At 45.4% G+C, this 26,497-nt stretch overlaps 7 protein-coding genes across 10 annotated transcripts in view; 1 reads left to right on the forward strand and 6 right to left on the reverse strand.

Moving 5' to 3' along the window:
- The first annotated feature begins 2,107 nt into the window (after window positions 1-2,107).
- Window positions 2,108-2,799, forward strand: LOC117138985. Its single transcript, XM_033301054.1, has one exon. The coding sequence runs from the start codon at window positions 2,177-2,179 to the stop codon at window positions 2,642-2,644; it is 468 nt and encodes a 155-aa protein (XP_033156945.1). The 5' UTR covers window positions 2,108-2,176; the 3' UTR covers window positions 2,645-2,799.
- A 117-nt stretch (window positions 2,800-2,916) lies between these two features.
- LOC117138981 (glycerophosphocholine phosphodiesterase GPCPD1) lies at window positions 2,917-5,358 on the reverse strand. Its single transcript, XM_033301051.1, has one exon. It carries the CDS (start codon window positions 5,338-5,340, stop codon window positions 3,247-3,249), a length of 2,094 nt encoding a protein of 697 aa, XP_033156942.1. The 5' UTR covers window positions 5,341-5,358; the 3' UTR covers window positions 2,917-3,246.
- Window positions 5,359-6,047: 689 nt separating this feature from the next.
- LOC117138984 lies at window positions 6,048-7,005 on the reverse strand. The gene is made up of 3 exons (XM_033301053.1): window positions 6,764-7,005; window positions 6,628-6,694; window positions 6,048-6,387 (listed from the first exon to the last, which is right to left on the reverse strand). The coding sequence occupies exons 1-3, from the start codon at window positions 6,881-6,883 to the stop codon at window positions 6,068-6,070; spliced, it is 507 nt and encodes a 168-aa protein (XP_033156944.1). The 5' UTR covers window positions 6,884-7,005; the 3' UTR covers window positions 6,048-6,067.
- A 625-nt stretch (window positions 7,006-7,630) lies between these two features.
- Window positions 7,631-15,626, reverse strand: LOC117138980 (glycerophosphocholine phosphodiesterase GPCPD1). Of its 3 annotated transcripts, none has more exons than XM_033301050.1 (2): window positions 15,198-15,626; window positions 7,631-9,882 (listed from the first exon to the last, which is right to left on the reverse strand). In XM_033301050.1, exons 1-2 carry the CDS (start codon window positions 15,207-15,209, stop codon window positions 7,984-7,986), a joined length of 1,911 nt encoding a protein of 636 aa, XP_033156941.1. In that variant the 5' UTR covers window positions 15,210-15,626; the 3' UTR covers window positions 7,631-7,983. The 3 variants fall into 3 exon arrangements, with proteins under 3 accessions (XP_033156941.1, XP_033156940.1, XP_033156939.1); XM_033301049.1 differs by lacking the exon at window positions 15,198-15,626 and adding an exon at window positions 12,617-13,004; XM_033301048.1 differs by lacking the exon at window positions 15,198-15,626 and adding an exon at window positions 10,876-11,135.
- On the reverse strand, window positions 15,068-17,763 carry LOC117138983 (tRNA (uracil-5-)-methyltransferase homolog A). The gene is made up of 4 exons (XM_033301052.1): window positions 17,466-17,763; window positions 16,113-17,409; window positions 15,705-16,048; window positions 15,068-15,642 (listed from the first exon to the last, which is right to left on the reverse strand). Exons 1-3 carry the CDS (start codon window positions 17,685-17,687, stop codon window positions 15,720-15,722), a joined length of 1,848 nt encoding a protein of 615 aa, XP_033156943.1. The 5' UTR covers window positions 17,688-17,763; the 3' UTR covers window positions 15,068-15,642; window positions 15,705-15,719.
- Window positions 17,764-18,214: 451 nt separating this feature from the next.
- On the reverse strand, window positions 18,215-20,425 carry LOC117139978 (SET domain-containing protein SmydA-8). Its single transcript, XM_033302681.1, has 3 exons — window positions 19,272-20,425; window positions 18,673-18,934; window positions 18,215-18,616 (listed from the first exon to the last, which is right to left on the reverse strand). Exons 1-3 carry the CDS (start codon window positions 20,289-20,291, stop codon window positions 18,306-18,308), a joined length of 1,593 nt encoding a protein of 530 aa, XP_033158572.1. The 5' UTR covers window positions 20,292-20,425; the 3' UTR covers window positions 18,215-18,305.
- Window positions 20,426-21,032: 607 nt separating this feature from the next.
- Window positions 21,033-26,497, reverse strand: part of LOC117141775 (protein naked cuticle) — a 40,869-nt gene continuing 35,404 nt past the window's right edge. Inside the window, exons 3-5 of one of the 2 annotated variants that reach the window (XM_033305405.1) lie at window positions 24,619-25,413; window positions 23,753-24,123; window positions 21,033-23,146 (exon numbers count right to left, since the gene is read on the reverse strand). In XM_033305405.1, coding sequence (XP_033161296.1) covers window positions 22,093-23,146; window positions 23,753-24,123; window positions 24,619-25,413 — 2,220 coding nt within the window. In that variant the 3' untranslated portion in view covers window positions 21,033-22,092. The remainder of the gene's footprint in view (window positions 23,147-23,752; window positions 24,124-24,618; window positions 25,414-26,497) is intronic. The other variant, XM_033305407.1, reaches the window with a different exon arrangement.

The following is a 26,497-nucleotide window of genomic DNA, read 5'->3' on the forward strand; positions in this document are numbered from 1 at the left end:
ATCATAAAACGTCAATCAATATTTGACATAAATACAATAAAACGCTATTTAAATTCAATTTCCGTTTTAATTTCCTATCCGCTTTGTAAATAAAATCATATGTAATGCTATCATTCACCATTTGATAAAAAGTTTTTACGTTTATTACGACTCAATTCGTATAATTAAATAAATTTTGATTGCTGAAAGCGAAGATGTTTAAAATTACGAATAGATAGTAATTTTGATAAGTTGTTTCGTATCTATGTTTATATTTTCAAGACTAAGCTTTTTACTTTCTTTTTACTACGAGTATTTATTTAAACAACGGCTTAATACTAGTTTTGCTGTTACCCCAACTAGACCCCAACTATTCTTAAAACCCAATCCATTTCCCCCTGATTATCATAGCCCCTTGTCTCTGTCAATTTTGACTTGGCATTTCGGGTTTGTGGTTATACCAAAAAGGGGTATTTGCATTAGCCGACTTTGGCTTTGAATTTGGCTTTGGCTTTCGCTCGACACGGCGGTTTGTGGAAAAGCCTCGGTTTTCGTGGCTGCGGTTTGTCTTCTGCCTTCGTCCTTGTTGTTGTTGCGGAGTGAACTGCTCGTAAGCAATTTAATTGAATTATTTGCACTGCCTTCTCGTCCTGGATTCCAGGCGGCTACTCAACTACCCAGCTTCATCTGTGACAGCTGCTCTAATTAGCTGGGCAAAGGCATCGGGTGCAGAATTCTATGGCAAAGGCGCTTAATTGGCACGCCCTCACTAGGAAATTGAGGTGAACCGCGGTGGGGTTGCGCTGCTTAGACCTATAAGCCATCCTATTATGACCGAATTGAATTGCTAACAAGCTAAGCAGAATACTTGGGAACAACAAATGTCATTCACTCACAATCAGGGCGTTTAAATTAATTTCACGTGCCACTTTGGCCCATATTTCTGTTGATGCCAGTGCTGAAAGAAGAATGCCTCTGGTTGGCGTACAATTTAATGATTCAGCGAATCCTGTCGGCATTGTCTAGTCTGGGCTCCTTATCCTTAGCTATTCATCCTGCGTGTCGCCAGAGAAGTAAAGTGTCTCTGCTTGCCCCAAAGCATGTTTCCATTAGAGATGATCTGAACTGTGACTGGAATTGTCGGGGGAATAATTTAAAAGACACTTCGAATTGATACTGAAAATGAAAATTACTTAATGGAATGCCATTTGTTGCGTTAAGTCATTGTCATCTAATGGAGCAGTTAGCTCGGGCAATAAGTTTGATTCACCTTTTAAGCTTTGCAATTGATTTAAATTCAACAACAGTGCCTGTTGAAGATTTAAAAATTTAAAATAGTCACGTGGGGAAATCACCGGAAGTCACATAGGCAATCGCGGTCTGAGCTAAATTCGCTTTTCTGAAAAATGTCTCTCTCCTAGCTGTTGTTATTGACTTGGCTTTCGTTTCGGATAGCCCTGTTAGGCAGCTGCTGTCTGTCATGTCATTTATCCAAAAAATCTGCCATAAACACGTCGCACACGTATGCGCCATTTTAAAAATGGCGTCAGCTTCACTTCCGCTAAATGTTGTCGTTGATTTCGTTTCAGTGCCTGTGTGTGTGTGCGTGTTTTTCCTGCGGCTCCAAGACCAAGACAACTGCATCTGAATTCAATTGAACGAGATGCTTATGAAGTCGTTAAGGGCCCTACACCACATCGAGGCTTGGAATCCCCCACTCAGCTGCTTCTGGGAATCCCGATTGTCGGCAATATTGTCACATCGTCGAAAATAATTGCCGGAAATACAAAAGGAAGGCGGCGCCGAAACCGAACCAAACAAAATCGAGGAAGAGAATGAATCGAGGAATAAATGGGAATAGATTTCCAATTTTCTCGGCTCCCAAGGAGGAAGCACCACAGGGCGTCCTTGTCATTGCGGCTTACGTGGCGTATACTCAACTATAATTAATTACGCCCTTTGTGTCCGCGTGGGCGGAGACTCGCAGAGACTTCTCCGGATGCCGAACGCTGGCTGCCGGACGATAGATGCTTCCTCCTTGAGTGGCTTCTTTTCAATTTCAATTGTTGGGTCATTGACTATCCGCACTACAGTTGGGAGCTATAAAAGCGCGATTGGATTGCAGGGATAGCCACATTCATGCACGGCCAGTGCACGGAAAAAGTACTCGGAATTCCAGCTGGAATCGGTTGGTAGAATGGCCCCACTGCATCTGCTGCTCCACTGTGCCACCACTCTGCTGATTGCCAACGCCCTGGTACTGAGTCCCCAGTTGCTGGGTGCAGAAAATGAGGGCAAATCCAAAGTCGGTTTCCCCATCGACCTGGACGACGGCGTAGATGGGGTGGACCTGCCACTGGAGGTGGAACAGGATGTGGCCGGGGACCAGTCCGCCGGCAGGGCCCTGCACTCCATGCCGCCCGACTGGCTGACCTTCGACGAACCCGCACCGCCCACGAAGCATCGGTCTGGCCACAAGCCGCAGATCATCCTGAAGCACCCGACTAGCGGATTGCACAAGCTTTCCGCCCACGGACATCGCACCTGCCACGTGGAAATCGTCAGCAAGGTGCAGGGTATCTGCCAGCCAATGCCCATTGGCAGCGCCTGCGTCTCGGATGACTACATGGACCTCTACACCGATGCCAACTGCTCATCTCAATAGAAGGGTTCACTTGCGCCCTGATTGATGGATTGATTGATTGCTTGATTGATTGTCCGTGTGTGTGTGAGCTCAGATTTTGTGCGAGGAGGAGTACGACTACCTGGTGCCCAATGTCAGCAAAGCTTGTATAAATAAATCCACTTAATAAAATTTTAGATTTTCTACAAATTGTTTATTATGAGATCGGTTACTGGTCAACTGTTGTATACTTTTAATTGTAGCTACTTATTCATTGAGTATTCGTTCATTTTATTTCAATCCTTTCCTACTTAACGTACTTTGTCTAGTTTCTATGCTCGTTCCCTACATATAAAATGTGCAAAATAAATTTACACAATCTCTACAAAACCTAAGACATATTAGTATTTTATTAAGTAACTGAATTTCATATACTGAATTACTACTAAATTTGGTTATTGACAAAAATTAAGCTTAGCACCGTATTCTATTGCGTTTGTATCTAAAGCCTTTGGTTTACCACTCGTTAATTTGTATTGCTTATATGTATTAATTTATAGTAATATGCAAATCCCGCTAGTTACAAAACTTACTTCACAAATATTTTTCTATAAATTGCATTGTTTACTACTGTTACTCAAACACTATCTTAACTTTGGCCAAATGGTTGGCTTAGCTGGTTTTATTCCCGGAATAGTTGTGGAGTTTCCACTGGTAACACATTGAGCTCCAAATAGTTCCATGAGTTGTGGGGCCCGGAAAAATTCGGATCGTTTCCAAGCGGACGGACCGAATCGATCCATCTGATCGTAAATCAGACCCGTCACATCCAAAGCTCTAAATTGCTCCAGAAGATGTTCATCTTGCAGATCGTTTCCCCATAAAAAGAGAGCCTGTTGCAGTTCCAAGGCCAAGTTGACTAGCTGGTGTTTGTTTTGGAAGTTCTCCACGTGCAGAGCAGTTCCCAAAATTTCTGCGGACTGAACGAAGTTAATGGCTTGCTGGAAACTCTGTGCCCTCAGGTCCATGTACTCATCCCAAATCTGGGACTTGCCAATGCTCATCAGAATCACAGGGAATACATGTTGCTTTAGCCTGATCATTGTACATATATCCGCATCAAAGCTGGCGAAGATTAGTGGACGTCCGCAACCATGATAAATTGTGGTCTGTAGAATCCTGTCCACGTAAATGTTTTTGTTCAAACTCTGGGTGGATTCCGGCACACCAGAAGCCATTATTTGCGGCCACTTAATCTCCACCAGAAGACCAAGTGTTTTGGGTAGGGCTTCAAAAACCTCCGAGAGTTTGGGGAAAATTCTGTGTTTTTGGCTCACATCCTTGACATTAAGATTGGTGTATTCCTGGACGGTCCAACGTTTGAGGATAAACACCCGGCTGGCCTTGAGTTCCGAGTAGGTAAGTTCCCTTATCAGCACAAACCGTAAGTCAAAACGATCCCTTACAGATCGATCTCTGTCTGAGGTGTAAAATCCAAATCCATGCCAGACTACGGGAACGTAGTCCTTGGTCAGCTGCACATCCAGTTGGACCATATCTCCCTTGGCCTTCAGCACTGCCATATAACTTTCAATGGTGTTCTCCGTAAGACTGGTTGAAGATTGGAAGTAGCTGGCTCCCAAACCTCGATATCCGACATCCAATGTGGGCCAATTATCCGGCCAGTAGTGATGGAAACTGGCTCGAAGATTTCCTGCCTCCACTTTTGGCATGGGTTGAACCACCAAGTAGGGCAGGGTGATCTCCCCAATGGCTAAATTTTGCAAACTAGCAAAGATGGGAAGCTGCAAGATCCCACGACTGCCCTTGATCTGATCCGGAAATATGTACGCCTCTCCCAGGGATAACTGGAGATCTCTTGATCCCTGATAAATGGACAAGCGGAGGGCATTGTAGGTGTCCAGCGGCTGATAAATCCGGAAGACAACAACGGTGCCTTGTGTGTACCGCACTCCGCGTTGGTTCTGCGGTCTGAACGATGACTGATTGTAGGCATATCTGGAGACCTCAATACGGGTGTCGTCTATCAAATTGAGCGGTGTTAGGATTAAGCGGTACTTGGCGTTACTTCCTATTCCAGATATAGCAATATGATCCTGCCAGACAAATTTCAGCTCTATCACGTACTCGTACTGCAACCAACCGCGTTCCAGATAGAATCCCCCACCCACTGAGACGGGGTAGGCCTCGCCGAAGATGTCCAGACCCGGGGATCGGTAGATCTCGTAGGTCTGCAGCATTCGAGCCACTCTCTGGCCCTCCCAGCTCCTCAGGACCCGCTTGCCTTGTCTGTTCTTGGAGTATATCAGGTATCGGTAGTAGAATCTTTGGCTGGCGCATATCCAAACCCTCAGATACCACTTGCTGCGAGCCTTGTCCTGCTCCTTGAGAGGTAGAGCCTTCTCGAGCTGCCACAGGCCCAGAGCCGGATGATCTCCACTCACGGCCACAAACTCATCGGGTGCCAACCGAATATTGTGCCTCAGCTCCAGGCTAAAGATGCGGAAGAGTGGCACACAGATAAAGCTGCGACCCGATATCTGGCCGGGCTGCTCATCGTCGAAGATCTTGAAGGCCTGCAGCTTCTCGGGCCCGAAAACAGTGGTTTCATTCACAAAGGCGCCGCAGAGGGGCAGAAGCAGAAGCTGCAACAGCAGCAGCCCATGGGGTATGCTAATTGATTTTAACACATTCAAACACACGCGAGACCGATACATTTTTCCTCATTCCACACAGCGACATGACCATCTTTGCGCCACCGAAACAAGTTTTCTCTTTCGCGGCCAAAATCAATTGAAATTGCCCCGAGATCCGAGACGAAATCGAAATTGAAAACGAAAACTAAGAGATGAGCGCGACTTGGATCGGATGCGAAGGCAAGTTGACCCAACGATGACAAACAACCGAATGAAAGAAATTCTTAAAGCTCATCGTGGTTTTGTTTCAGTCGAAACTGGAGTTGGCCTGGGAATCGGAATCGGATTCCGAATCAGCTGCGATCGAAGAAACTCTGACTAATAAGTCAGCGGCTCACTAATTGAGTTGATGGGTATAGTAAGGCTGGTGACCACTGAGGCACCAGCGATGACAGCGTGAGCAGATAAAACTCGAGCTAATTAATACATTATAGATATTATCGGGAAAAGAGGAATTTTAATTACCGACTGGGGGCAACCTTTCACTGAATTGATTATTTTTGGAATCCCTGGAGAGCGGGATAGCATCGTGGCCCATTAATCATGCACCCATAATTTCTGCGCGATAAACTCAATATTTTTTATTGCGATGAGGGTATCGTCAATTCGGTTTTCTCGACCGGTCGGTCTTTGTTATGCGACATTCGATGGTATGACATTCGCATATTTGTACCAAATTTGGCATATGTAAATTTCGGGGTAAAGAAAGTTGCCAGTTGGAGAGGAGAGATGCCGCACAATGGCCGGCTCAGATGTTTTCGTTCTCCACCAAGGGCTTGACATAAACCGGATTATAATCCATGTACAGATATCGGGACAAATGCCAGCGCTGCATGATCGGTGGCTTCTTGGACCGACAGTCCTTATTCTGCCGGATTAGGCTGAAGTTTTTGATTGTCAGATCCACTGTCTTCAGATACGCAGCTATATCTTCGAGAGTCTTTTCACTCGGCATGGCTTTCCGGGTATAAATAGCCATCTGATGACGCATCCAGGGCAAGGAACAGTGCAGCTCGACGGCATAATTTGTAAAGTCCGTTTGGGTGATCCTGGTCCAATAGAGATCCACTACAACACAATATAAATAAGTAGAGAAGCAGATAATTACAATATGCCAAGTTAGTAATATATAGTGGGAAAAAGATATAGAAGATGCGTTCAAGCTCGTCTTATTTTTTGATTATAAAAATAATATCCTTATATACAAATATATATATATTCATATATATAACATTTTATTGATTGATTAAGAAGATTAACTATTATATGTTTTACCAACTAGCTTCAATTAAACTGAACTATACTTACGCTCTTCAAAGAAGCAGACCTTAATTTTCCCTGGACTAGTCCCATAAACATACCAGCCGCCCTTGATCTAGAAACCCCAAACCAAGTTACCTCTATTAGCGGTCTTTGGCTTATCGAATTTCAAGATCATTCCCACCTTTTCAACGTCCACTGGAAATTCTTTGTACAAACACCTCCAAGTCCAAGTGGCCACGATGGAGCTGGCCAGCATCAATGGAACCAGGCCCGCAGCGAGGAGACATTCGCATTTGGCCATGCCAAGACCGATGCAAATGAGGCGCTCTCTAATTGGCCATAAACCGAACGGACTTTAGGCCTGACTTCCAGCACGAGGGCCAAACCTTTTTACGGTCCACTCTCCATTTTCCGTTTATGGGCCGTGTTTCGGGCTCAGCATTTTCATGGCTGTTTTTACATTCGTCACGGGGCCATCAAATGTAAGCGGATCGAATTTTTACATACGACTTTGGCTGTGGGGCTGGCATTTCTTTTCTTTTTTTCATTTGCCTGAGATCAGAGTAAAACAAGTCATTCGACTGGGTTGGCGTTGAAATTTTTACGAAAATATTTGGTGTGATTTTATTTACATACGAATCAATCACTTTTGGTTTTTGTCATAAAACTGATTGTAATATTGATAAAAATATATTATTGCTTTTTCTTAGAGTTGAATAGGTGTAAGCGACTTCTTTGAATATTTCTGTCGATACAATTGATTATCTTTAAATCTTAAAAATGGTTTACACAAATGTATACAATATAAACAACTTTAAAAAAAAAACGTAAATTTTAAAATTTATAAAGACGCATCAAATTAGATTTACAACAGTTAATTAAAATGTCTTCTAATTTACAAACAAGTGTTTTTGCAAAAGTTACACAAGCATCTGTGTGGTTATCTGTTTCGTCCACATTTTAATAGTTTTTTTCTTGTTTCGATTTAAATAGCAAAAGCTTATTAGCAACATTTTTTTCGCAAGTTTTGCATTGAGGTATAGATAGATTGATTTAAAGCAGGTAATGTAGGTGTATATATTTTTGTAATTATCGATTCGCCGCTTCGCTTTCTTCCCATTGTCTTTTGTGGTGCTACTTAACTTTGGGGGAATTCCTTTTTTGCATGTGTAATTTTGCCAAATGACGGCTTAACGTGCATAGAGATGATTTATTTATGGGTCTCCGTTTCGTTGTTTCCGTTGGGCAACGAGAAACTACAAATTACCCAACCACTTTAAAGCTTCCCACATTTCTCTTTCCCAGTTAGTGTTTAAATAAATATACAAGCTAACTTAAAAAGCCTAATGATTAGCCATAGCTTATTTGTACCCGCCCGTTTCATTCTAGTAACCCCATTTCTTAGATCCGGCATTGAGCCGCGAACTCGGCCATCAGTGCGGGTGATTTGAAGAAGGCCTCCCGCTTGCCCTCCGGCATGAAGAGATCACTGCGATCGTAGCATGTGGCGGTGGCACCGATCCGGGTGAAGTACTGCACCCGCTCCTTGGAGTTGCAATCGTCGCCCCAGATCACAGCTATTTGGCCCAGGTCCTTGGCTTTTTGAAGCATTTCCGAGGCATTTTCACCCAGGAAGTCCTCGGCATGTGGAGCTGTACCAGCCAGCTCAAAAGCTTGAGCATTGTTTACGGCTGCAATGAAGGTGCGTGTTCGCAGATCCAGGAACGGCTGCCACTTCTTCGTCTCTCCCTGCGTGAGGAACATCACTGGGAAGACGTTCTGCTTGAACCTCAGCATCGTGCACATGTCAGCATCGAAGCTGGAGAAGATAATGGGTCTGCCGCAGCCCTTCTGGATCACCTGATGGAGCACCTTGTCGGCGAAGAAGTTCTTGTCGATTGTTTGCTCAGCCTCCGATCCTCCGCCTTGGCGACGCTGTGGCCACTTAATCTCCACATCAATGCCCAGTGACTTGGGCAGCTTCTCCAGTACCTCCACCAGCGTTGGGAATATGCGGTGTTCCATCCTGGGCTCGGCGTTGTGCGAGGGATACTCTCTCACTTGGCCTGCGATCACAGAGAAGATGCGCAGCCTCTTGAGCAGCTCATAGTTTATGTCTTTGATCAGCACGTACTCCAGCTGATCTGGGCGGCTGATTTGCTTGCCAGGCGGAGCAGTTCGCAGTCCAAAATCGTGATAAATTACAGGCACACCATCAGCAGTCAAGTGGACATCCAACTCAATCATGTCTGCGTGATGTTCATGGGCGCTCAGGAAAGAGGCGATAGTGTTCTCCCTCTCCGCAGGAGCGTCTGCAATGTAACTCTTGCCATTTCCACGATGACCCACATCCAGGTTGGGCCAGCTCTTGGGCCAGTAGTGAGCATAGGTGTTCTTGAAGTCTAGCGGCGAGTAGCGGTAAGGCTGCACCGCGACATAGGGAAGCCTCAGCCTGGCCAGGGTCTCATCTGCGTTCTTGGCCGACTTTATCGGCAGGTGGAGCACTCCCTCGCTTCCAGTCAGGTCCGAGGTGACAAGAGTGGCACTGCCCAGGAGTTCGTTTGACATGCTATAGCACTCCAAGCGGAAGTGCTGCTCCATCATCCTCTCCAGCGGCAGCGTGATGTGAAAGATGACAATGTCGCCCTTAGTGTAGGGCACTCCGAAAGTGGGCTGCAGCTCCAGCTGGCTCTTGCCGTACTCCTGTTTAGAGTACTCCACATGCAGGCCAGCGGTCTTCTCCACGGGCACAATCTTCAGCTGGACGTGCTGGGGGTCAAAGGTCTCGATGTCGTGGACTTGGAACATCTTCTCGCCATTGAACTTGAGCTGCAGAATGGCCTCATGGTTCAGCCAGCCGCGGTGCACCTGCGGCTTTAGATCGGAGTTGTCCGACGTAATTCCGAAGACGTCCAACTGGCTGCACTGTAGCTCCGTGCAGGGTCCCAGGGACCTGGGCTTGAAATGGGTCTCCCAACGGCGAATCTGCTTGTAGCCAGAGAGATCCTCCACGTAGACAAAGTAGCGGTACTCCAGCTGGCGGCAGGATTGAAGGGGCACCGTGGCCTGCCAGTTGAGCTCGTCCAGCGATTCCAGAGCCACACTCCTGGACAGCTGCCACTCGCCGAGGGCTTTCACATCGCCGGTAAGCCCCAGTCGCTCCTCGGCGGCCAGGGGAACCTCCAGCCGCACATTGAACTCCCGCAGGGTGGGCTTACAGGCGGCGGAGGATCCAGATCCCGACTCTAGCTCGTTTCCGGTTCCATAGGTGATGGAGGCTCCGTCCACGAAGGCGGCGCACTGCAAGGACAAGGCAACGGCCAGGATTAGTACAGTCCGAGACATGGCCATCGGGTTAGAGTGGAGATCGCGCGCCGACTGAAAGTCGATCGAGCGGCGGAGTCCGCTATTAAATGCTCGGCAACTTTCCTGCTGAGCCAGCGAGATTAGTCGATGACCCCTTGCGGATTCCGTTTCTGCCTGATAAAGTTTCTCTAAGCGGGGCGTCGACTGTCTGCTGTCTCTGCTCCCTAGCCCCCGTGCTCCCAATGCCCCCCGCCGGCTCGGCGGAATCGCCGATTTCTCGATTTAGAATCGAAAACAAGTTCGCGCGATAAGCACGCGTCTTTAGTCGCTCCAGAACCGCTCGTGACTTTCAGAGGCGCAAACAAGATCACGTGTTGTACTGGGGCCCGACTAAAGATCATCCCGCCGATTATCAACAGCTTAGCTTAGCTATTCAGCTATTGTTAAAAAAACAATATATATTCGAACCACTTGAGTCGCTCGATTGGACACTGATCTGACGTATAGTAGTTCGATTTATACGTGCCTTTTTGCTAAGCCTGCCTTCGTCGAATTTCTATTTGCGTAACTATTTGTCAAAGCCGTAGATAACCCCTAATACTTATATAAAAATATATTGACGGAAACCCATAGTTTGAGATCTAGCCCATCTGCCCAGGAAATAAAATTGAATTATGGCTTCATTTCATTATAGCCCTGCTCGTACGTGTGTATTTACAATCTATTCGTTATAAATTTAGTTGTATTTATTGCAACAACTAATTCGTCTATTGCGTTCATCGTTTTAAGTACAAAGTATTGGAAAGTTAATGTTTGTACTAGGGAAAGATTATAGATTATAAAAATTACTAAGGCCCTTCAACGAATTTTTAAATATTTAAATGAAAATATATTTTTATACGTCAATCCCATAAGGCAATCATTTAATTTCCTCCCATTCCACTTGAAAAATGTAAGTAGCAAATCGTTCGATATCGAGCGGTTTACCTTTGAGCGAATCGCGCGCAAGCCGCGCGGAAGCGGTTGCAATTGAGGCGGTTTTAGCAGCGGTTGCTGTTTTTGTCGCAGCTGCGACTTCTGGGCCGGCGACTGCCATGAATGCCACGGCAGAGGATAGGTGATGCAACGACTGCCGAGTGCCCTACACCTGCCGACGATCCCCTGACAACTGGGCGCTAAACTCACTCGCAGCGGGCACAGTTTACGTAAGTGGAGCGGACCCATGAATTAACCGAAATATTGAATAAATTAGCACGTGCTGTGCCCGCACACAAATTGTTTACCGAGCCGCCTACTTTATAGACCTATTATCGGCAGAGCAGAAGGCGACCAACCACCCACCCACCTAACCGACCGACTGTTCAGATTTGGCTATATGTAGATTTTTGGCATGTAGATTCATCCGCCGCCTTGGCAACATTTCGATGGCAAAAGTCGCGTGTTCTGGTGAAATTTTCAAAACTGCGCGATTTGGCACTAGTTATAGTTGTTGTTGTTAGCAAGGCAGCATATAGTTTTCCGCATTTTTTATTTTTGACTAATTGCGTCAGAAGGTGCGTTTTGCTAGCGATTTCCTGGCGATTTCACGTTCTTGGCACAATTAGCATAGCCTTGTGAGTTTCTACGGGGGAGAAACGCCCACAGTAACGCCCCAAACATCGAATAGTTCTCAAAAGAATTTTGATTTCGAGCAATATGTGGTTCAGCCTTTGATTTCTCAACTCTATGCTAATTTTCTTATGATATTCGAGCTTTGCTCCGATTTCCCAAACACCTTTTCACGTGTTCTCAACGCAGGCGCTCTGCTACTCGCTCTATATCTCTCTGAATACTCTGCCATATGTTTTTTGTTTTGGGAAATTTCAGACTCAAAAAGCTCTTCATGTTTGGGCCGTTTCTACTTCCACTCACTTCTTCGCGTGCGTTTTATTTATAGTGAAGGCGAAAAGCTCGCCCATGTGTTTCGTGGCTTGTATTTCAGCTGAACACATTATCAGTCAGCTAAGTATCAGAGCTCATATATCAGCCATATACTGTGCAGTTTATGACAGCCTCTTCAGAAATTAATAAGCCAACATCTAATCAAACATGGGCCACTTGAACGGGGTCTCTCTCGAAAGCTTAACCTTACACCATGCTTGGTGCTCGAGTGGTTGAGTCACGTGAGGTAGCGACCTTTTGCAACATGTGGCATTCAGTTTGAAGAGCTTGTACGAAACAGAAACTCAAAAGAGTGGGATATTATACCGGGAACCCAGGGGTGGTACTGTACGTGGATTACTGTATTACTTCCACGGAAATGACATCAATAGGATACACCTCTCGCAAGGCGGGACTTGAGTTTTCTGCTGGCACTCATTCAGAAAATATAGGCTTTTTATACTTATACCAATCCCCCAACTTAGGTGTGCTTGAAACACTTTGTTATTAACCAAGTTGGCAATTATTTCGCCCGCCCATTTGATTGCCCTGATAGATACATATGTATATATCGTTAAAAGCACCCCTTCCCCCGTCGAATATAGATTTTCCGTTACCCACGAAAATTGCATAAACAAAACGCGCAGAAGACATGCAAATGTCCGATGACAACAGCAGCGACCTTCAGACACCCCAAAAAGTCAAAAGCTCAAACACCTGCACTATGCCGACAGTCGAAAAATCTGTAAAGCCTAAAGTATGCATTTACAAAGATTTCCGGTACTGTCCACTGGGTGTGGGTAATTACATTTTGCATGTGGTCATCCGGACTCTGGGCTTCCATGGGGGTCAGCAGCATTGGCACCGACATTCTGCTTCTTTGCGGCTTCTTGGGTTTTGGGGATAGCACAAGTAAGTTAGGTAGGATAGGTTGCTTTGGTGCGGGGACCAACGAAATCAAGAAAATTCAACTTGTATCACAGTTAATTGTTTGCACTATGCGGCGTATGCGCAATATTTCAGTTTCTTCAGCTAGGCAAGCATTTTGTACTTGGGTATTGGGCCTGTTGGCTTGTATGTATTGCTGGTTTTGTTATTCGGGCTTGTATCCTTTGTGGACAGTGGGAACTAGGACGCTGTGGACGGTCCGTCGTCACAAATCGACGTTGCAGTCGCAACTGTTTCGGGCGCTTTTGTTGTGCGCGCAATTTAAACGATTTCTTTTTATCGAAACTGAGTGGCGGAGCTTTTTTCTTTGTGCGAGAGTCGTAGTCGTATCCGACGACTTGGCGATTTGTTTTGGTTTTCAGTCCGGCGGTACAGTTGCGGCTGGGGCTTTTTCGAAATGTTGTTGGCCTCTACCGACGGGCAGCGGCGAAACCAAAACAGAAAACAGCGAAACTCACCAGATAATACAGAAAACATGAAGATTAATCGAATTAGCAATGCCCTCGATTGGCCAGAATCAGGACAGGAGAACAAAGCGGAATCTGGGAAATATAATCAACCGTCTAGGTGGTAATCATAATGTTTCTACGCTAACTGTATATGAGTGGGCATAATTAAACGGCACTGGTTGATCAATTCAAAATATCGATAAGGGAACACAGATTGCTTTGTCTATAGGAATAACTAGGAGAATATTAGCAGGGAATGTTCCTTAGGGCTTAATCAATAAAAAGAATATATAACTAGGAACATTGTAATAGGGATATACCATGCTGGTCGAAATAATGTTTACTTAATGATTATATTTTGTCATTATAAGTTTAAACATACTCAAACTGTTTAGCATACCAAAATTTACAAGTGAAACCCAATCACCGCCCGAGTTACGTGAGGTCAGTATTCAAATATACCCACCTTCACAGGGTATCCCACTAAAACTCCCTATAAAACGCGTTGTGTAGTTGCGCTGCTCGGCGTAGCACGCAATCCAAAAGCTCGCAAACTGAGCGCGGATGACAACCAGAGCACTTCGCATTAGCTGGGAGCGTCGCACAGTGGAGAACCCAAACCCCAGTCCATCCCCCACTATGCCACGAGGCCATTTGCTCCGCCGAGAAAACGTGTTGGTCGTGTGCAGCTGTCGGCGGCGATGGTGTTACGCACGTGAAGCGGTTTTCAGTCCGATATGTGGGGCGTAGTCGTAGCCGGGCCCTCGCCGCAGCTTCTCGTCCACATCCACCAGCACATTCACATCCACATCCACAGACAAGGCATCAGCCGAAAAGCTCTCTCCGGAAGACCGCCATATATCTCTCTAGGGGAACCGGTTTTCGTCGGTTGGAAATTAGCTGTTTTCCTCGCTGTTTGTTTACATCGCACAGTTAGTTGAGCATTTGATAAGGCAAGAACTATTCAAGCTTTTCGGCTTCGAAAACAAAGCTCTCCGGTCAAGGTCTTGGGCTCCCTGTTCCGATCGTAATCGCATATTTTGGGTGTTGCTAGGCACCGATATCGTGGCTTACAAGAGGCTATAAATATAGCCGAATGAATAAACAAATTCAGTCGCATATTATTTCACTTTCCTGCCAGTTTCTCCTTTTCTCTTGATTTATAAGAGTTGCGGCGCACAATGTTTTCATATTTATTTATGTTGCTATATTTTGTACAATCAATTTGCCGAGTAGCCGAATCGCCCCACTGGCTCCAAAGTCCAATTCATTTGTTTTTCTTGTTTATTTCGTTAATGTTTACGAAAGCTTATTTTGGCTATAGATATATGTTTATATACATATATGTATGTGTGCTGTTAACACACCCCCTTCTAGGAAGTCGAGTCGCATAAAAAGTCAGGGCTGTCGCGTCCCGATTTGTTTTTCCACATAGTATATTCAACATGATATCGGTCACGTTTGCTTGTTGTTCTCTTTTTCAAAACAATAATATTTTTTTGTTGCATTCTATAAGACTTTGCTTACGGCTACATCTGTTGTTTACATCACCCAACCACTTCTCGTTAAGAACATGTAATCGAAAGGCGAAATAAGCGAATGCGATTGTTTACCTTAGATAAGCTTTATATAAACACATTTTATTGAGCAATAACCGAGCTATCGGCCCCATATACCAATGAACTATTAAGTTGGCCAATTTCATTACGGCACATCTCTGGCGTTAACTAGTTAATTGCACTTCTACGACTTTTTAAATATTTAACTTTATGAAAAAACAGCCATAACTCGAATTGCCTTAGTAAGTTAATAAAACTTATCTTTAGGCAAACAACGAAACAACTGAATTCGCGTCATACGCATGAAGTCATTTTCGAATCTTTTAATATGGTTGATAGATCAATATCAACGTCAACATCTTTTAAATACTACCCTTTCTACTTTTAACAATAGAACATATGTTTAGACTATGAAATAATCGTTAAGTGGTACCTGGTCGGACATGATCAATGATCGCTGTCAGGGTCGTTGTTCATCAATTTGCCCTTGAGGGGGCGTTGGACTTGGAGCACCTCCCAGCTGTTTTTTCACGCGGTTGCTACACCTTTATGAGCACTATATGAGCACCACACTTCCACCGAAGCAGCGATTCTTATCACGCACACAGGGGCCTCCAGAGGCCTGAGTAGCACTGATGGGGATGTCGGACTATGTCGAGTTTAACAGGGCTTTAAACTTAGTCTTTTGCTAAATAGGAAGTCGCATCTGTCACTTTTTCCACTTCCTCCCCGTCGCACAGCGTAAATACAATTAAATCAATTTAAAACAATAAAAGTCGTAGAGCAGTCGCCACAAAGAGAGACAATGATAGAGGCCAGCATCGCGGCAGATAGGAGGTACTGAGACATATTGGGTGTCTCAGCGAATCGCAACTGACCTAAAAGATTATAGAAAGAGATTAAGCAAATGTGCAAGAGATTGCAGCAAAGTGAACTGTACCCGGCAACAAACACGTCACGTTACGGATGCGGTGTTCTCCTCGCTTACAGCTTCTTCGGTTGCCTCAGACTTTGACTGTGCAGCCCCCTCCGCTGGCGCTGACTTCCCATCCGCCTTTGTTTTAGGTTCACGCTCGAACAGAATGACCAGTTCGGTGTGCATGGTGTGGGGAAACATGTCAACGGCCACTGCGGACTTTGGGTAGAATGGCTCCCCCTTGTATTGCTTAGACTCCGGTCGGGCCAGCTCGATGAAATTCCGCTTAGCACTGTGCGGATTGCAGGAGACGTAGACCAGACGATTGATGGCATCTGCTGATCGGATTGCGGCTATAGAGCGGTGGTCTGAAAAAGCAAATAAGAAATTTTAAAAAGTAAAGCGCACAAGATAAATAGGCTTTAAACTTACGCAGCCCAGCCCTAGGAGGATCGACCACGGCAATAAGATCCAACGGTTTACCCGGCTCCTGATCGTAGAGAGCTTCGCGCACCATACTCTTGATGAAATCATCTGCATTTCCTGTGAAGAACTTCGCATTTTTAATGCCATTCGCCTCCGCATTAAACTCGGCATCCTTGATGGCATCAGGGACGATCTCCACGCCCATCACTTTCTTGCAGTGTTTAGCAAAGGCAAGTGTAATGGTGCCAGTACCACAGCAGATATCCAACATGGTTGTGTCCTTAGTAGGAGCAACTAGATCAATGGCCTTTTGATACAACACGTTGGCTCCTTCTGTGTTGATTTGGAAAAAGGCCAGTGGGCTGATTCGAAACTGGAGTCCCTGTATGGTGTCGGTGATGTGGGTGCTGCCCGAAATGTGTTCCACCGGATTAATCGTCTGCCCTGCTTCCCGATGTTTAACATCCTGGTAATACAGAGAGGTGCATTTGTACGGAGCATCCTTCCCAAGCTCTTCGTAGAAGGACTTCAGTTCTTGCTTAAGTTCAGCTTGTTCGTCTTCACTTAAGTTGGAGGAGTATATGCCCGCCACCAGCATAAGTTCACCTGTGGCACTGGAGCACCGTACCATCAGCTGTCGGAAGTGGCCAACATTTCCGTCCGGGTTAAAGGGCAAGAACTTGGATTTCCTCACCAAGTCCTGGAAACTGCGAGCGGCCCACTTGGCCTGCTCTGGTAGATGTGGCAAGTCTGCGACCTCGGCTACTTCCACAGATCCATCGCTGTAGCAGCCCAATCTGAAGCCCACAACCACTTCGCCTGCTGAGTTCTTTCCCACGGTGAACTCGTTTTTATTTCTATACCCATTGACGGTGGGTGAGGGAAGCACCCCGTGGAATTGGAACTTATCCAAGTGTGGCTTTGCCCGCGGATTGACCCGCCTAAGTTCCTGGGTGTATTTCGCCAGAAGTGCCGACATCTCCTCGGATTTCTGTTTGAGCTGCTGGTCGTAGGCAATGTGCGACAGAGGACACGTGGCTTCCACCGCCGTACGTTGTTTTTTGGGCTTTCTCTCCGACTCCTGATCCTCGGCAGCTCGTTTTTTCTGCAGAGGATCGGCCGAGGCCTTGGCAACATGAGCCTTCAGCACCTTTCCCTTCCATTTGTATCCATTCAGGATCTCCAAGGCCCTCTGTTGATCCTCCTGACTGCGGAAGCACACAAAGGCGAACTCTTTTCGGGTTGGAGCCTTGATTTTGGTCACGTCGAATTTGAGGGTGTTTCTCAAAAGCTTCTTAAACTCCTGCAAAGTTATAAAGTTGTTATATTAATATAGGTGCTCAGATTTCAACTACCTACCCCAATACCGAAATATCCCATGTTCTTCACTTCAACTTTGAATATTTCCGAAGTGAATTCATTTCGCTCCAAGTAAGCGTATTCCTCGCCGGGTGTTCCGGCTTCATCCTCGCCATTTGCACGCGTGGTTTCATAAGCTTTCACTACAGTTTCCGCAATCTCCTCGGTCTCTATGCTTTTAGCCACTCCGTCAGCTGATATTTCCGCATTTAAACACTCCATTTGCTTAAAAGAAGCCGATTTATTAAGGAAAATAAAATATAAACAGAAAGAAAACACGTGAAGATGCAACAGTGTGACCGTCTAGTCTAAAATGTATAGAACCACAAATTGATAAGGGTGAACTGGCTATGGTGGCCGTGGTGGGTGTCTTCGCTTAATAATATCAACATTTTCTAATGCACCCAAAACTGTGATGAAAGCTGTCGAAAGATACCAGATAGATAACTACATTGGCGCCGAATTCGAAACTTCATAAGTAAAGCAAGTGCCGAAGGCTAGGTTATAATATCAAGGTCAAAAAGGCAGTGTATTTCAGATTTTCACTTAAGGGAGCGACTTTCTACGTAAGGAATGAAGATCTAGATGACACATTGGGTTGTTTATCAGATCCATTCAACTTCCAAATGATGGTAAATGAAATATAAATTTCATAAGCTTGCATTCCGATTCATGATGAAAAGCCAAAAAAATATACTTTACTGAAAATCTGCAAGCCACACAACACAACCCATTTTTGTTTTGGATTGCATATTTCGGCAGTTTTATTCTTAAATTGATTAGTTTTCCAACTAAAGGGTATATGATAATCGAGCCTACCGGCACTAGCGTTCCTTCTGCTTAATTCTCAATTGGTTCAAAGCGCTCAAGCGCAGAATTCAAAATGACTTGTCGTTCCAACAACAATTGTTGCATTTCCGGCTCGTGCTTCATGATGTTTCGAATTTCTCTCAGCATTTCCGACGCGTTTCTCAGCTTCTCCTCGCACTCCACTGGGTCTTTCGAGCGCAGAGCCTGCGTCACTAAAGCCTCCTCCATGTCTATGAGCAGATTGCCCCGGAATATGCTCCAACCGCCATCGAAAATGTCTGCCAGTTTAAGGAGTTCCTCACATAGTTGCACTTTTCTGTTCAGCGATTCTTCAGAAAGTTCTAAAACAAATGGTTTCTTATAAAGAGATATACTCAAAATTAAATATTTTTATTACCCTCCATTGCGAATCCCGAAGCACTTCCGTATAGTTGAGTGAGAGCGTATTTGGCCTGCAAAATGTGGGTATTGGTCTCATGGAGATCAGCACGATGGCGATAGATGAATTCCTCGAGAGCAACGGGAGTCGTTTTGTCCAATGACTCCAATTCCTGCTGAAGCTCCGCATCTGAGGTGACCACTTCCTTCGCCGATCTTTTAAAATTGCACAGCTGACACTTCCAGGGCGCAGAGTTCAGCAGGGGATTCAGTGATATTATCTAAAAGAGGGGAGGCAGTTGTTATAGAATGAGCCAATATAGTCTAGTAAGCATATAACAGGAATAAGGGTGCGTTTCAGAGCCTTTAGAGTAAATATATTATTGATCAGGATCGCTAGCCGAGCCAAGCTCACCACGTCCACCGAATCACGCTCGCGCCTTGGACGTCACTAGAAACTTAATCTACTTTATAGCTTTTATAGTTTGGGAGATCTCGATGTTCATAGGGAAAAACAGGCGGACAAACAGTTGGACGGACATTAATGGTTCTTGTTGACCACAGTCGGAAATTTCCTCTCTTATTGCTGTACAATGGCTTGCTTAGATCTGATCTTACTTTTCCTGCCTTGCATTTGAGACACGTTTGTGCTCCTGCAAAGCTGCCCAGCTCTTCGGGGTCCTGGCACCTGGCGCATGAGCAGTCGAAGCACTTGGCCTGCCTGAGGTGAACTCTTCTTTGAATGGTGCTCCTCAGGGGCTGGGTGTAGGAAATGCTCAATATCTCTCCCTTGGCTATCTTCCTCTTGGCCAGGAAGACAATGTTCATGTCGTCATCGAAACGATGCCTCATATTCGGAACGCAGTCGTGCGAGATCATCGCCGCTCCAGGATAGAGAGCTCGAATCTTCCTTCTTTCCCTGGGTTGTCTGACCTCAAAGGTGTTTGTGTCCAGTATGGCAGCTATGCGCAGGATATCCATCTCCAGCCAATCCTTCATGCCCAACACAGTCTTTATGAAGGTGATGAGATTGGCACGTAAAACTTGGTACAGCGGAGTCTCCAGGCGCTCCTTTAGGTGATCCTCCAGGTTGTAAAGCTTGAGAAAGGCATCGGGATTCAGCGCTTTGAGTTGCATGCAGCGGAGCAGCATGATCACACAGTAAGCCGACTCCTTTCGCTCCTCCTCTCCAGGCACATAGTTTATTTTGGACTGGAAGTTGCTACCCGACATTAGCTGGCACTCAGCCTTGTGGTGGACAGAGTCCTCGCACTCCTTCCCACACAGTGGCCAACTGCAGGAGCTGCATTTGTGGTAGTTACCGCGGGGTTTCTCGGGAGCCAGAAGATTTCTGTGGCAGCCCAAGCAAAGTGGAGCAGACGCGACTTTTGGCCCCAAAACCAGCGGAGCTTCCTTCAAGATTTGCTCTCCGATTTTAATGTCTCTGGTTGCCCGAAGATGCCTGCCCAAAACATCATTGGTGGCTATTTCGAAGCACTGGCATTCCGATCTGTGACCTTTCTTCCAATGCTCCTTCTGATGCTCCCGACTGCAATAGACCACGTTCCGGCAGGCGGCGCACAGCTGGGATGCCTTGGCCTGGCACAGGGCGCAGGATGTCAGCGAAGTGGAAGCCATCGCAAGCAACCTCCTCCAGCAGTCCGAAGATCTTCGATTGATCTCCTATATATCTCCCACTAATCTGTGTTTGCGTAATGCCCCGCGGTTGAAATTTCACTGAGCAGGCAACCAAACAGTTTTCAGTGCTCCGTCTTCGGATTCTACTCGCGATCTGATGGCGAGAACATTTTCCTTTGTGTCTCCGCCTGCTGCCAAAAAATAGACGCTCGAGCGGATTTGGATCTCTCTCTGTCACATGGCGCACGACTATTTAAAATTAGACCTCTGTGTCGTGTTGTCTGAAAACCAAGACAATGTCCAATTTGTTGGCAGCCGGTAATATTTATTCATGCCTAATGTTTATAGAGTTCCACAGCGAGAGAGCGTGTGCATCAGGCCAACGTCCAGCTTTTTATTGGCCAACTAATCCGCCGGCAGCATTTTCAATTGACTTTGAGTTGAAGAGGAAAATTGAATCTAGAGACCATACTTTCAAAATCTTAATTGAAATACTAAATATTTTTGGACGTCGAGTTTGATCCAATCCAATATTATGCAGAAATTAGTTTTCCCTCCCATTTACCACCCATACTTTCTTTCACTTTATGATTAAAAAACGTTGAATAAGTTTCATTTTAGCAATTCAATAATTTATTTAGTATTTCTCATAAATTGTCTATATATATTTATATATACCTTTATTCATATGCAATTAATTAATATATTGTTTAATTGGAAATCAGTCTTTTTTATGTAAATAAGAGTTAAATGCATTTTGTTTTTGTGCTTCTTTTGTTTGATTGATTGATTGGGTTGGTAACTCGATTGATTGACAGATGATGAAATTAAAAACAAGTTTTAAAATAATAATTGAACTACGATTTGTGTTGGTGGTCGTTGTGGTTTAGTACTTAGTTGCATTGTTGCTTGTCTTGTTTGGGGTTAGTGTTAGAAACTAAGAATAGTATTTAAATTAATTGGCTTAGATAACATAAATATACATGATCCATATCGGTAGTTAACTTAAACTGGCGGCCATAGTTCCACTACAATCATCTGTTGCTCTCTGTCTAAACACGTAAAAAGCGGCGCATAAAACTTTATATCATAGACAACAATTTGATTTAATAATTTGCACTAAACAATAGTTTTTCTCCCATTAGTTTACACGTACACGCTCAGCAACACAAAATGCTCTTGGCAACATGTTGTTTCTGATAGTGATATGTGTTTCTGCAACATGTAGCATAGCGAAGCGGCGATTCGATTGTTGCTAAGGCAAAAGGCGCATGATTTTTGTTTTCTTTCGATTTCTGCGTAAGCTATAGAGGCTATATATTTGTGTATATGCTGGGATCAGTGGATCTCACAGTGGGCTAAATCTTCAATGAGTTCGAATTTGGTTCTAAAGATTTTCCTCGGGAGAAATTGGAGATGCGAGTTTGAAATTGGTTAACCTCTTTACCTATTCAGGAACCTAGCTTAAATTCACTTTGTTAGGTTTAGTATTTATCCTAATTTACATATTGGTTTTACAAAAGTTAGGAGCAAATCAAAAATTAATAATTATTTATTTTATTTAGTATCTAGTATTTCTATCAATTAATTTTTGTCAGCAATCGTTCTCAATTTGTCTTTGGTTAACCCCCCCAAACTCACCTAACCAACCCCACTGCTTCTGGCCCTAATATCGTTCTTCGAATATCTTCTCGTTTTAGTTGATGAAGGCTTATTTTAAATTACAATTCGCGCTACATTAATCAATAGACTGAAACATAAGCAACATTCAAATAGTTTATAGTGTCATTCCCCGATTAGCCTAGACATCCTGCTGCTCCTTGAAGTGGTGGTAGTGGTGGTGGATGTGCTCGTGCACATAGCGGTGGATCATCGAGCTGGAGGCGCTGGTGTCCAGTTCCACCTCCACCTGCTGGCCAGACTCCTCGGCCTCCAGCGACTGCTTGCCTCCTTCTGTGACTGCCTCGGCCACAGCCTCGCCCACATCGTCATTGAGATCGATGAGGGTGTCCGTGCTGACCACTTTGCTGGGCGTACTGGTCAGCTGCGGACTGGGGGGCATGTCCTCCTCCTCGCTGGCCAGCAGATGGGCGCACTCGACGGCATCGCCGTAGATCTTGGAGCCAGCCGAACTGGAGTTCGATGTCGGTGGTCGCTGCTCCGACCGACTCGCATCCTTGGGCTGATCCTGCAGCATCTGGTGTTGCTTGTGCCGCTGTCGCCTCTGCTCACGATCCTTCTGCTGCAGCTGTTCACTCAGCTTGGCATAGATGAGGTTGCCATAGTTCTTGTAGTCCTTGCTGCTCCGCTGCTGTTGCTGCTGCTGCTGCGACTGCTCCAAACGCTGGTATCCTTGCAGCAGGTTCTTCTGGCTCTTCTTGGGTATCGGCTGAACGGTCGCCACATTACTGGGCGTGGCTGGGGGCGAGTGGGCGGCTGCCCCGCCTCCACAGATAGTGGCGTGCAGGAAGGAATCGTAGCCACACAGATTCAGCTTGTTGTGGGCCGTGTTGTGCGTCTGCTGGGCGGCCAGGACGGCCGGATTAATGGCCAACTGCTGATGGTAGATAGGTATGTGCGGTTGGGGATGCTCGTGGTGGTTGTGGTGGCTGGGATGAGTGGGGTGGTGCTGCTGACCGTTGACCTCGATGGCCGGCGGAGCCGCTGGAATGCTGGGGGTGGTGGCCTCCGCCGTGGGTGGACTGCAGCTGAGCGGCGACTGCTGTGCGACCGGACTGTGGTTGGTAATTAACGTGGGTATTTTCGAGCCCGTATTGCAGCGTTGGCGTTGCTGTTGTTGTGGTTGTTGTTGTGCTGCCGGTTGCCGTATGGGACTCACATTGGCTTGGGGTTTTCTGGAAAATTGAAAGAGAGAGGCCTCCAATTAGTCGTCATTAAAGGATTTTTTTGCAATTTGCTTGTTTGGGAACAGTAAGGAAGCTTGAGGTCGCCAAAAAGTAGAAAATCATAAGGAAGGCAAATGAATTTTAAATTTGAAAGAGGAAAATAATCAGGACACACAAAATCTGCCACTCTATATTTCTTTTGTATACAACTTTTGACTGAGATTTCATTTCCATGCAGCTCAATTTATGACAAATGAAGCGTACTAATTAAAACCAACTAACTTGCAACTACTAAAATATCTTAACATGATACTGCGGCATTTTGTTGTAAACCTTTGTGTTCAGATGTTTAAATATTCTAAAGATACAATTTACTTAAACAGATCAAAAGTATTAAGTTTGTAATCCATTCGTTTTTAAAGTACATTCAGTTCATGAGTTTAAAGTTTGTCATCCAATATAATTTCAAAATGTCATTTATCGACGCATTTTCAAACTGGATGATTTGCCATGTGGAATTGCTTTTGGAAAATGTCAAACCTCTGCCATTAGCACTGTTGACTTTCTATCCTCATCAGTGTGGACTGGGGGTGGATTCATCTCGGATTGGCTTACCCATTCAGCTGAAAACACAGGCGGTTCTTCTCCATGCTCTCCCTGATGATGCTAATTAAATCGTTGCGATTCAGCGCCGATTTCCAGCACTCGGCCGATTTGCGCTGCTGCTGCTGCTGATTCTGCTGCTGATGCTGCTGCGGGGTGAGGGACTGGGGTCGCGGCTGGCGCAGCTGCACCCCGTCGAGCATCATGTCGCCACCACCACCCACCCCCAGCGGTGGTGACCCCGACGCGCTCTTGTGGTTCAGCGGCTGGGGCTGGGGGTGACCCACCGGCGGCTGCTGCAGCTGCAGATGGCGATTTTGGCAGGCGGAATCGTTGCCCACTGACAGGCTGCGCTGTCGCGTTTCGAGGCAGTGGTCCTGGTACTGTGGTTGGTGTTTGATTGATGGCGATGAGTTAACCAAAAATAAAAGGAAATTAAATTTAATTAAATGATAATAATGCAAAAAATAATGTATGTTCAACGCATTTGGTAAGCAACAAAGGTGTAACAAAAACAAAAGACGACGTTTCAAAGGGAGGGGATTCAGTTTTGCATCTGCTGCCAGACAAGCTGGGATTACACGAGATACCCATCATTTTACTAATTATTATGTACAAATCTGTACTGAAAATTCAATCAGCACTATGTAAAGTTAGCAATTTGCTACATAAATTGTAACAGGAAATGTAGCTTATATGCACAACTTTATTTAAACACCAATTTAAATCTGAGTAATCATGGATGCAGAGTACATATTAACATTTTTTAGTCAAAATATTCATGCATAACTTCGCTTGTGTTAGACTGGCAGCAGTTTTAGTTAAGATGAGCAATTGATTTGTTTTTGCCACGATTTCGTTTGTTACCTTGTGCCTACCTTTTGTTTGCGCGCCCTTCGCAACATCTTGACCCGCTGGGTGGCCTGCTTCATGTAGATGTCCTGCTGGCGCATCTGGTGGCTCTGGTGGTGCTGTCGGTGCGAGGGGCAGTCCACCTGGTCCACCTCCGGCTTGCAGCACTTGAGATTCAGCATATTCTCGTAGGTATTGTGGCCATTGTCGGGCGTATTCTGTTCCGTGCAGCACTGCTCCGCCCGGGAATTGTTCTTCTGGTGATACCTGGCGGACTGCGCCTGGTGGTGATGGCTCTTCCCACTCGCCTTTGTTCCACTTCCGCTGGGCTGGTCGGCGGCGGGGGTGTCCTTCTCCTTTTCGCTGTTGCTGTCATCGTCCTCGTCATCGGACTTAATCAGTTTGCGTGGTCGATAGCGATGCTGGCGGCGGTTGCCGGCGGATGTCGTTAGCGCCGTCGCTCCGCCGGTTCCCACTCCTCCGCCGGCCAGGGGTTTCGACATGGCCGCCAGACCCGTGGGCAATTTCTTCAGTTTGCTGGCGTGGCTGCTGCTGAATCCGGCTGCCACCGGAACGGGAACCACCGGCTGCGATTTCGATTTGCCCTCGGGACTGACGGTGAGGCGCACGTTGATTGTCTTGCTGCCGCAGTGGGGCACCACCACCGACTTGCCAATGGACTCGTATATGGTGTACACAATGCCCACAATGTCGTCCTTTGTTATCTTGCCGTGATGCCCGTCCAGGTCGTAGAACGTGAACGAGAACTGCAGCGGCTGCGATGACTTGCCGCCCTCCACGGACACGTCGCAGGTGAATTCCTGTTTTGGAATACAAATACATTTGGCGGGATGAGTGATTGATTGTCTCGGACTGGATTTGATTTGAATCAAGAGCATGCAAATCAAGATTCTATGGTAACTGCATTTTCCCAAGGGTTTACAAGAGATTCTCTAACACCGCCTTAATTAAAGATTCTTCTTCAAATATGTTTTTCTATCGAACAGAGCAGCTTCAAGCTAACTTAAGCACCGTACAAATGATTATCAATTAACTTATTTGGTTAGTTATCTCCACGTAGTTGAAAGTCTAAAGAAAACATGGATGCTCGTTGGCATTTAAAGATAAACATTTTGAATATCTGTTTAATTACCTGAACATTATAATAAATTGTAGCTATACTGAATGCTATTCAAAAACTTATAATGTGTTTTAGCTTTTAAATTGCCATGCCAGCCATTTAAATCTCCTCACCAACACCTCAGCCAAATAAATACCATTCCATTAAAAATGTTCTACAAACTCAAAGAGTTAAATTCCTCTAGCCGCAAATGTGTTAAAACTTTTTGCCCACAAATTTTTTAGCAGCTTCATAAGCCTGATGCAATGGCAAACTAACTAGAAATAAACAAAAAACGCTGCTAATAAACTTTCGGGCATAAAAATCGCACGGCAAATTTACCACACGACCCGAAAGTAGGCAACACTTTTTGCAGATGCAACATGTTGCGGATGCTGATGCCACATTGCAAAGGGGAGCCGAAAATGAAACCGAAGCCACTGGAAACAACAATGGCGAGCTGTTCAGGACCACTAAAACCAGTCGAAAATTGTGGCCATAATTTGACTAAATATTTAATTTGCCGCTGCACAAGGAGCAGCAACGTCATCCGCACAGGGGGCACAAAACAATACCCATTACCACTGATAAAGTGGCAGATCCCAGCAGCCAACAGCTCGCAGCCAGAACTTCCACTCCCCCACTTGGCTGCCCCTTCAGAGTCGCAAATAAATAAATATAATTTCCTTTGCTGCTGCTGCTGCTGCTCGGCTTGTAGATTTTTAATTGCCCCTGAGTGCTTTTCGTGTTTGTTGTTTTGCTTTTAATGGGTTTTATTGAATTTT

This window comes from Drosophila mauritiana, chromosome 3L (genome assembly GCF_004382145.1).
Source record: "Drosophila mauritiana strain mau12 chromosome 3L, ASM438214v1, whole genome shotgun sequence".
NCBI classification, from domain to species: domain Eukaryota; kingdom Metazoa; phylum Arthropoda; class Insecta; order Diptera; family Drosophilidae; genus Drosophila; species Drosophila mauritiana.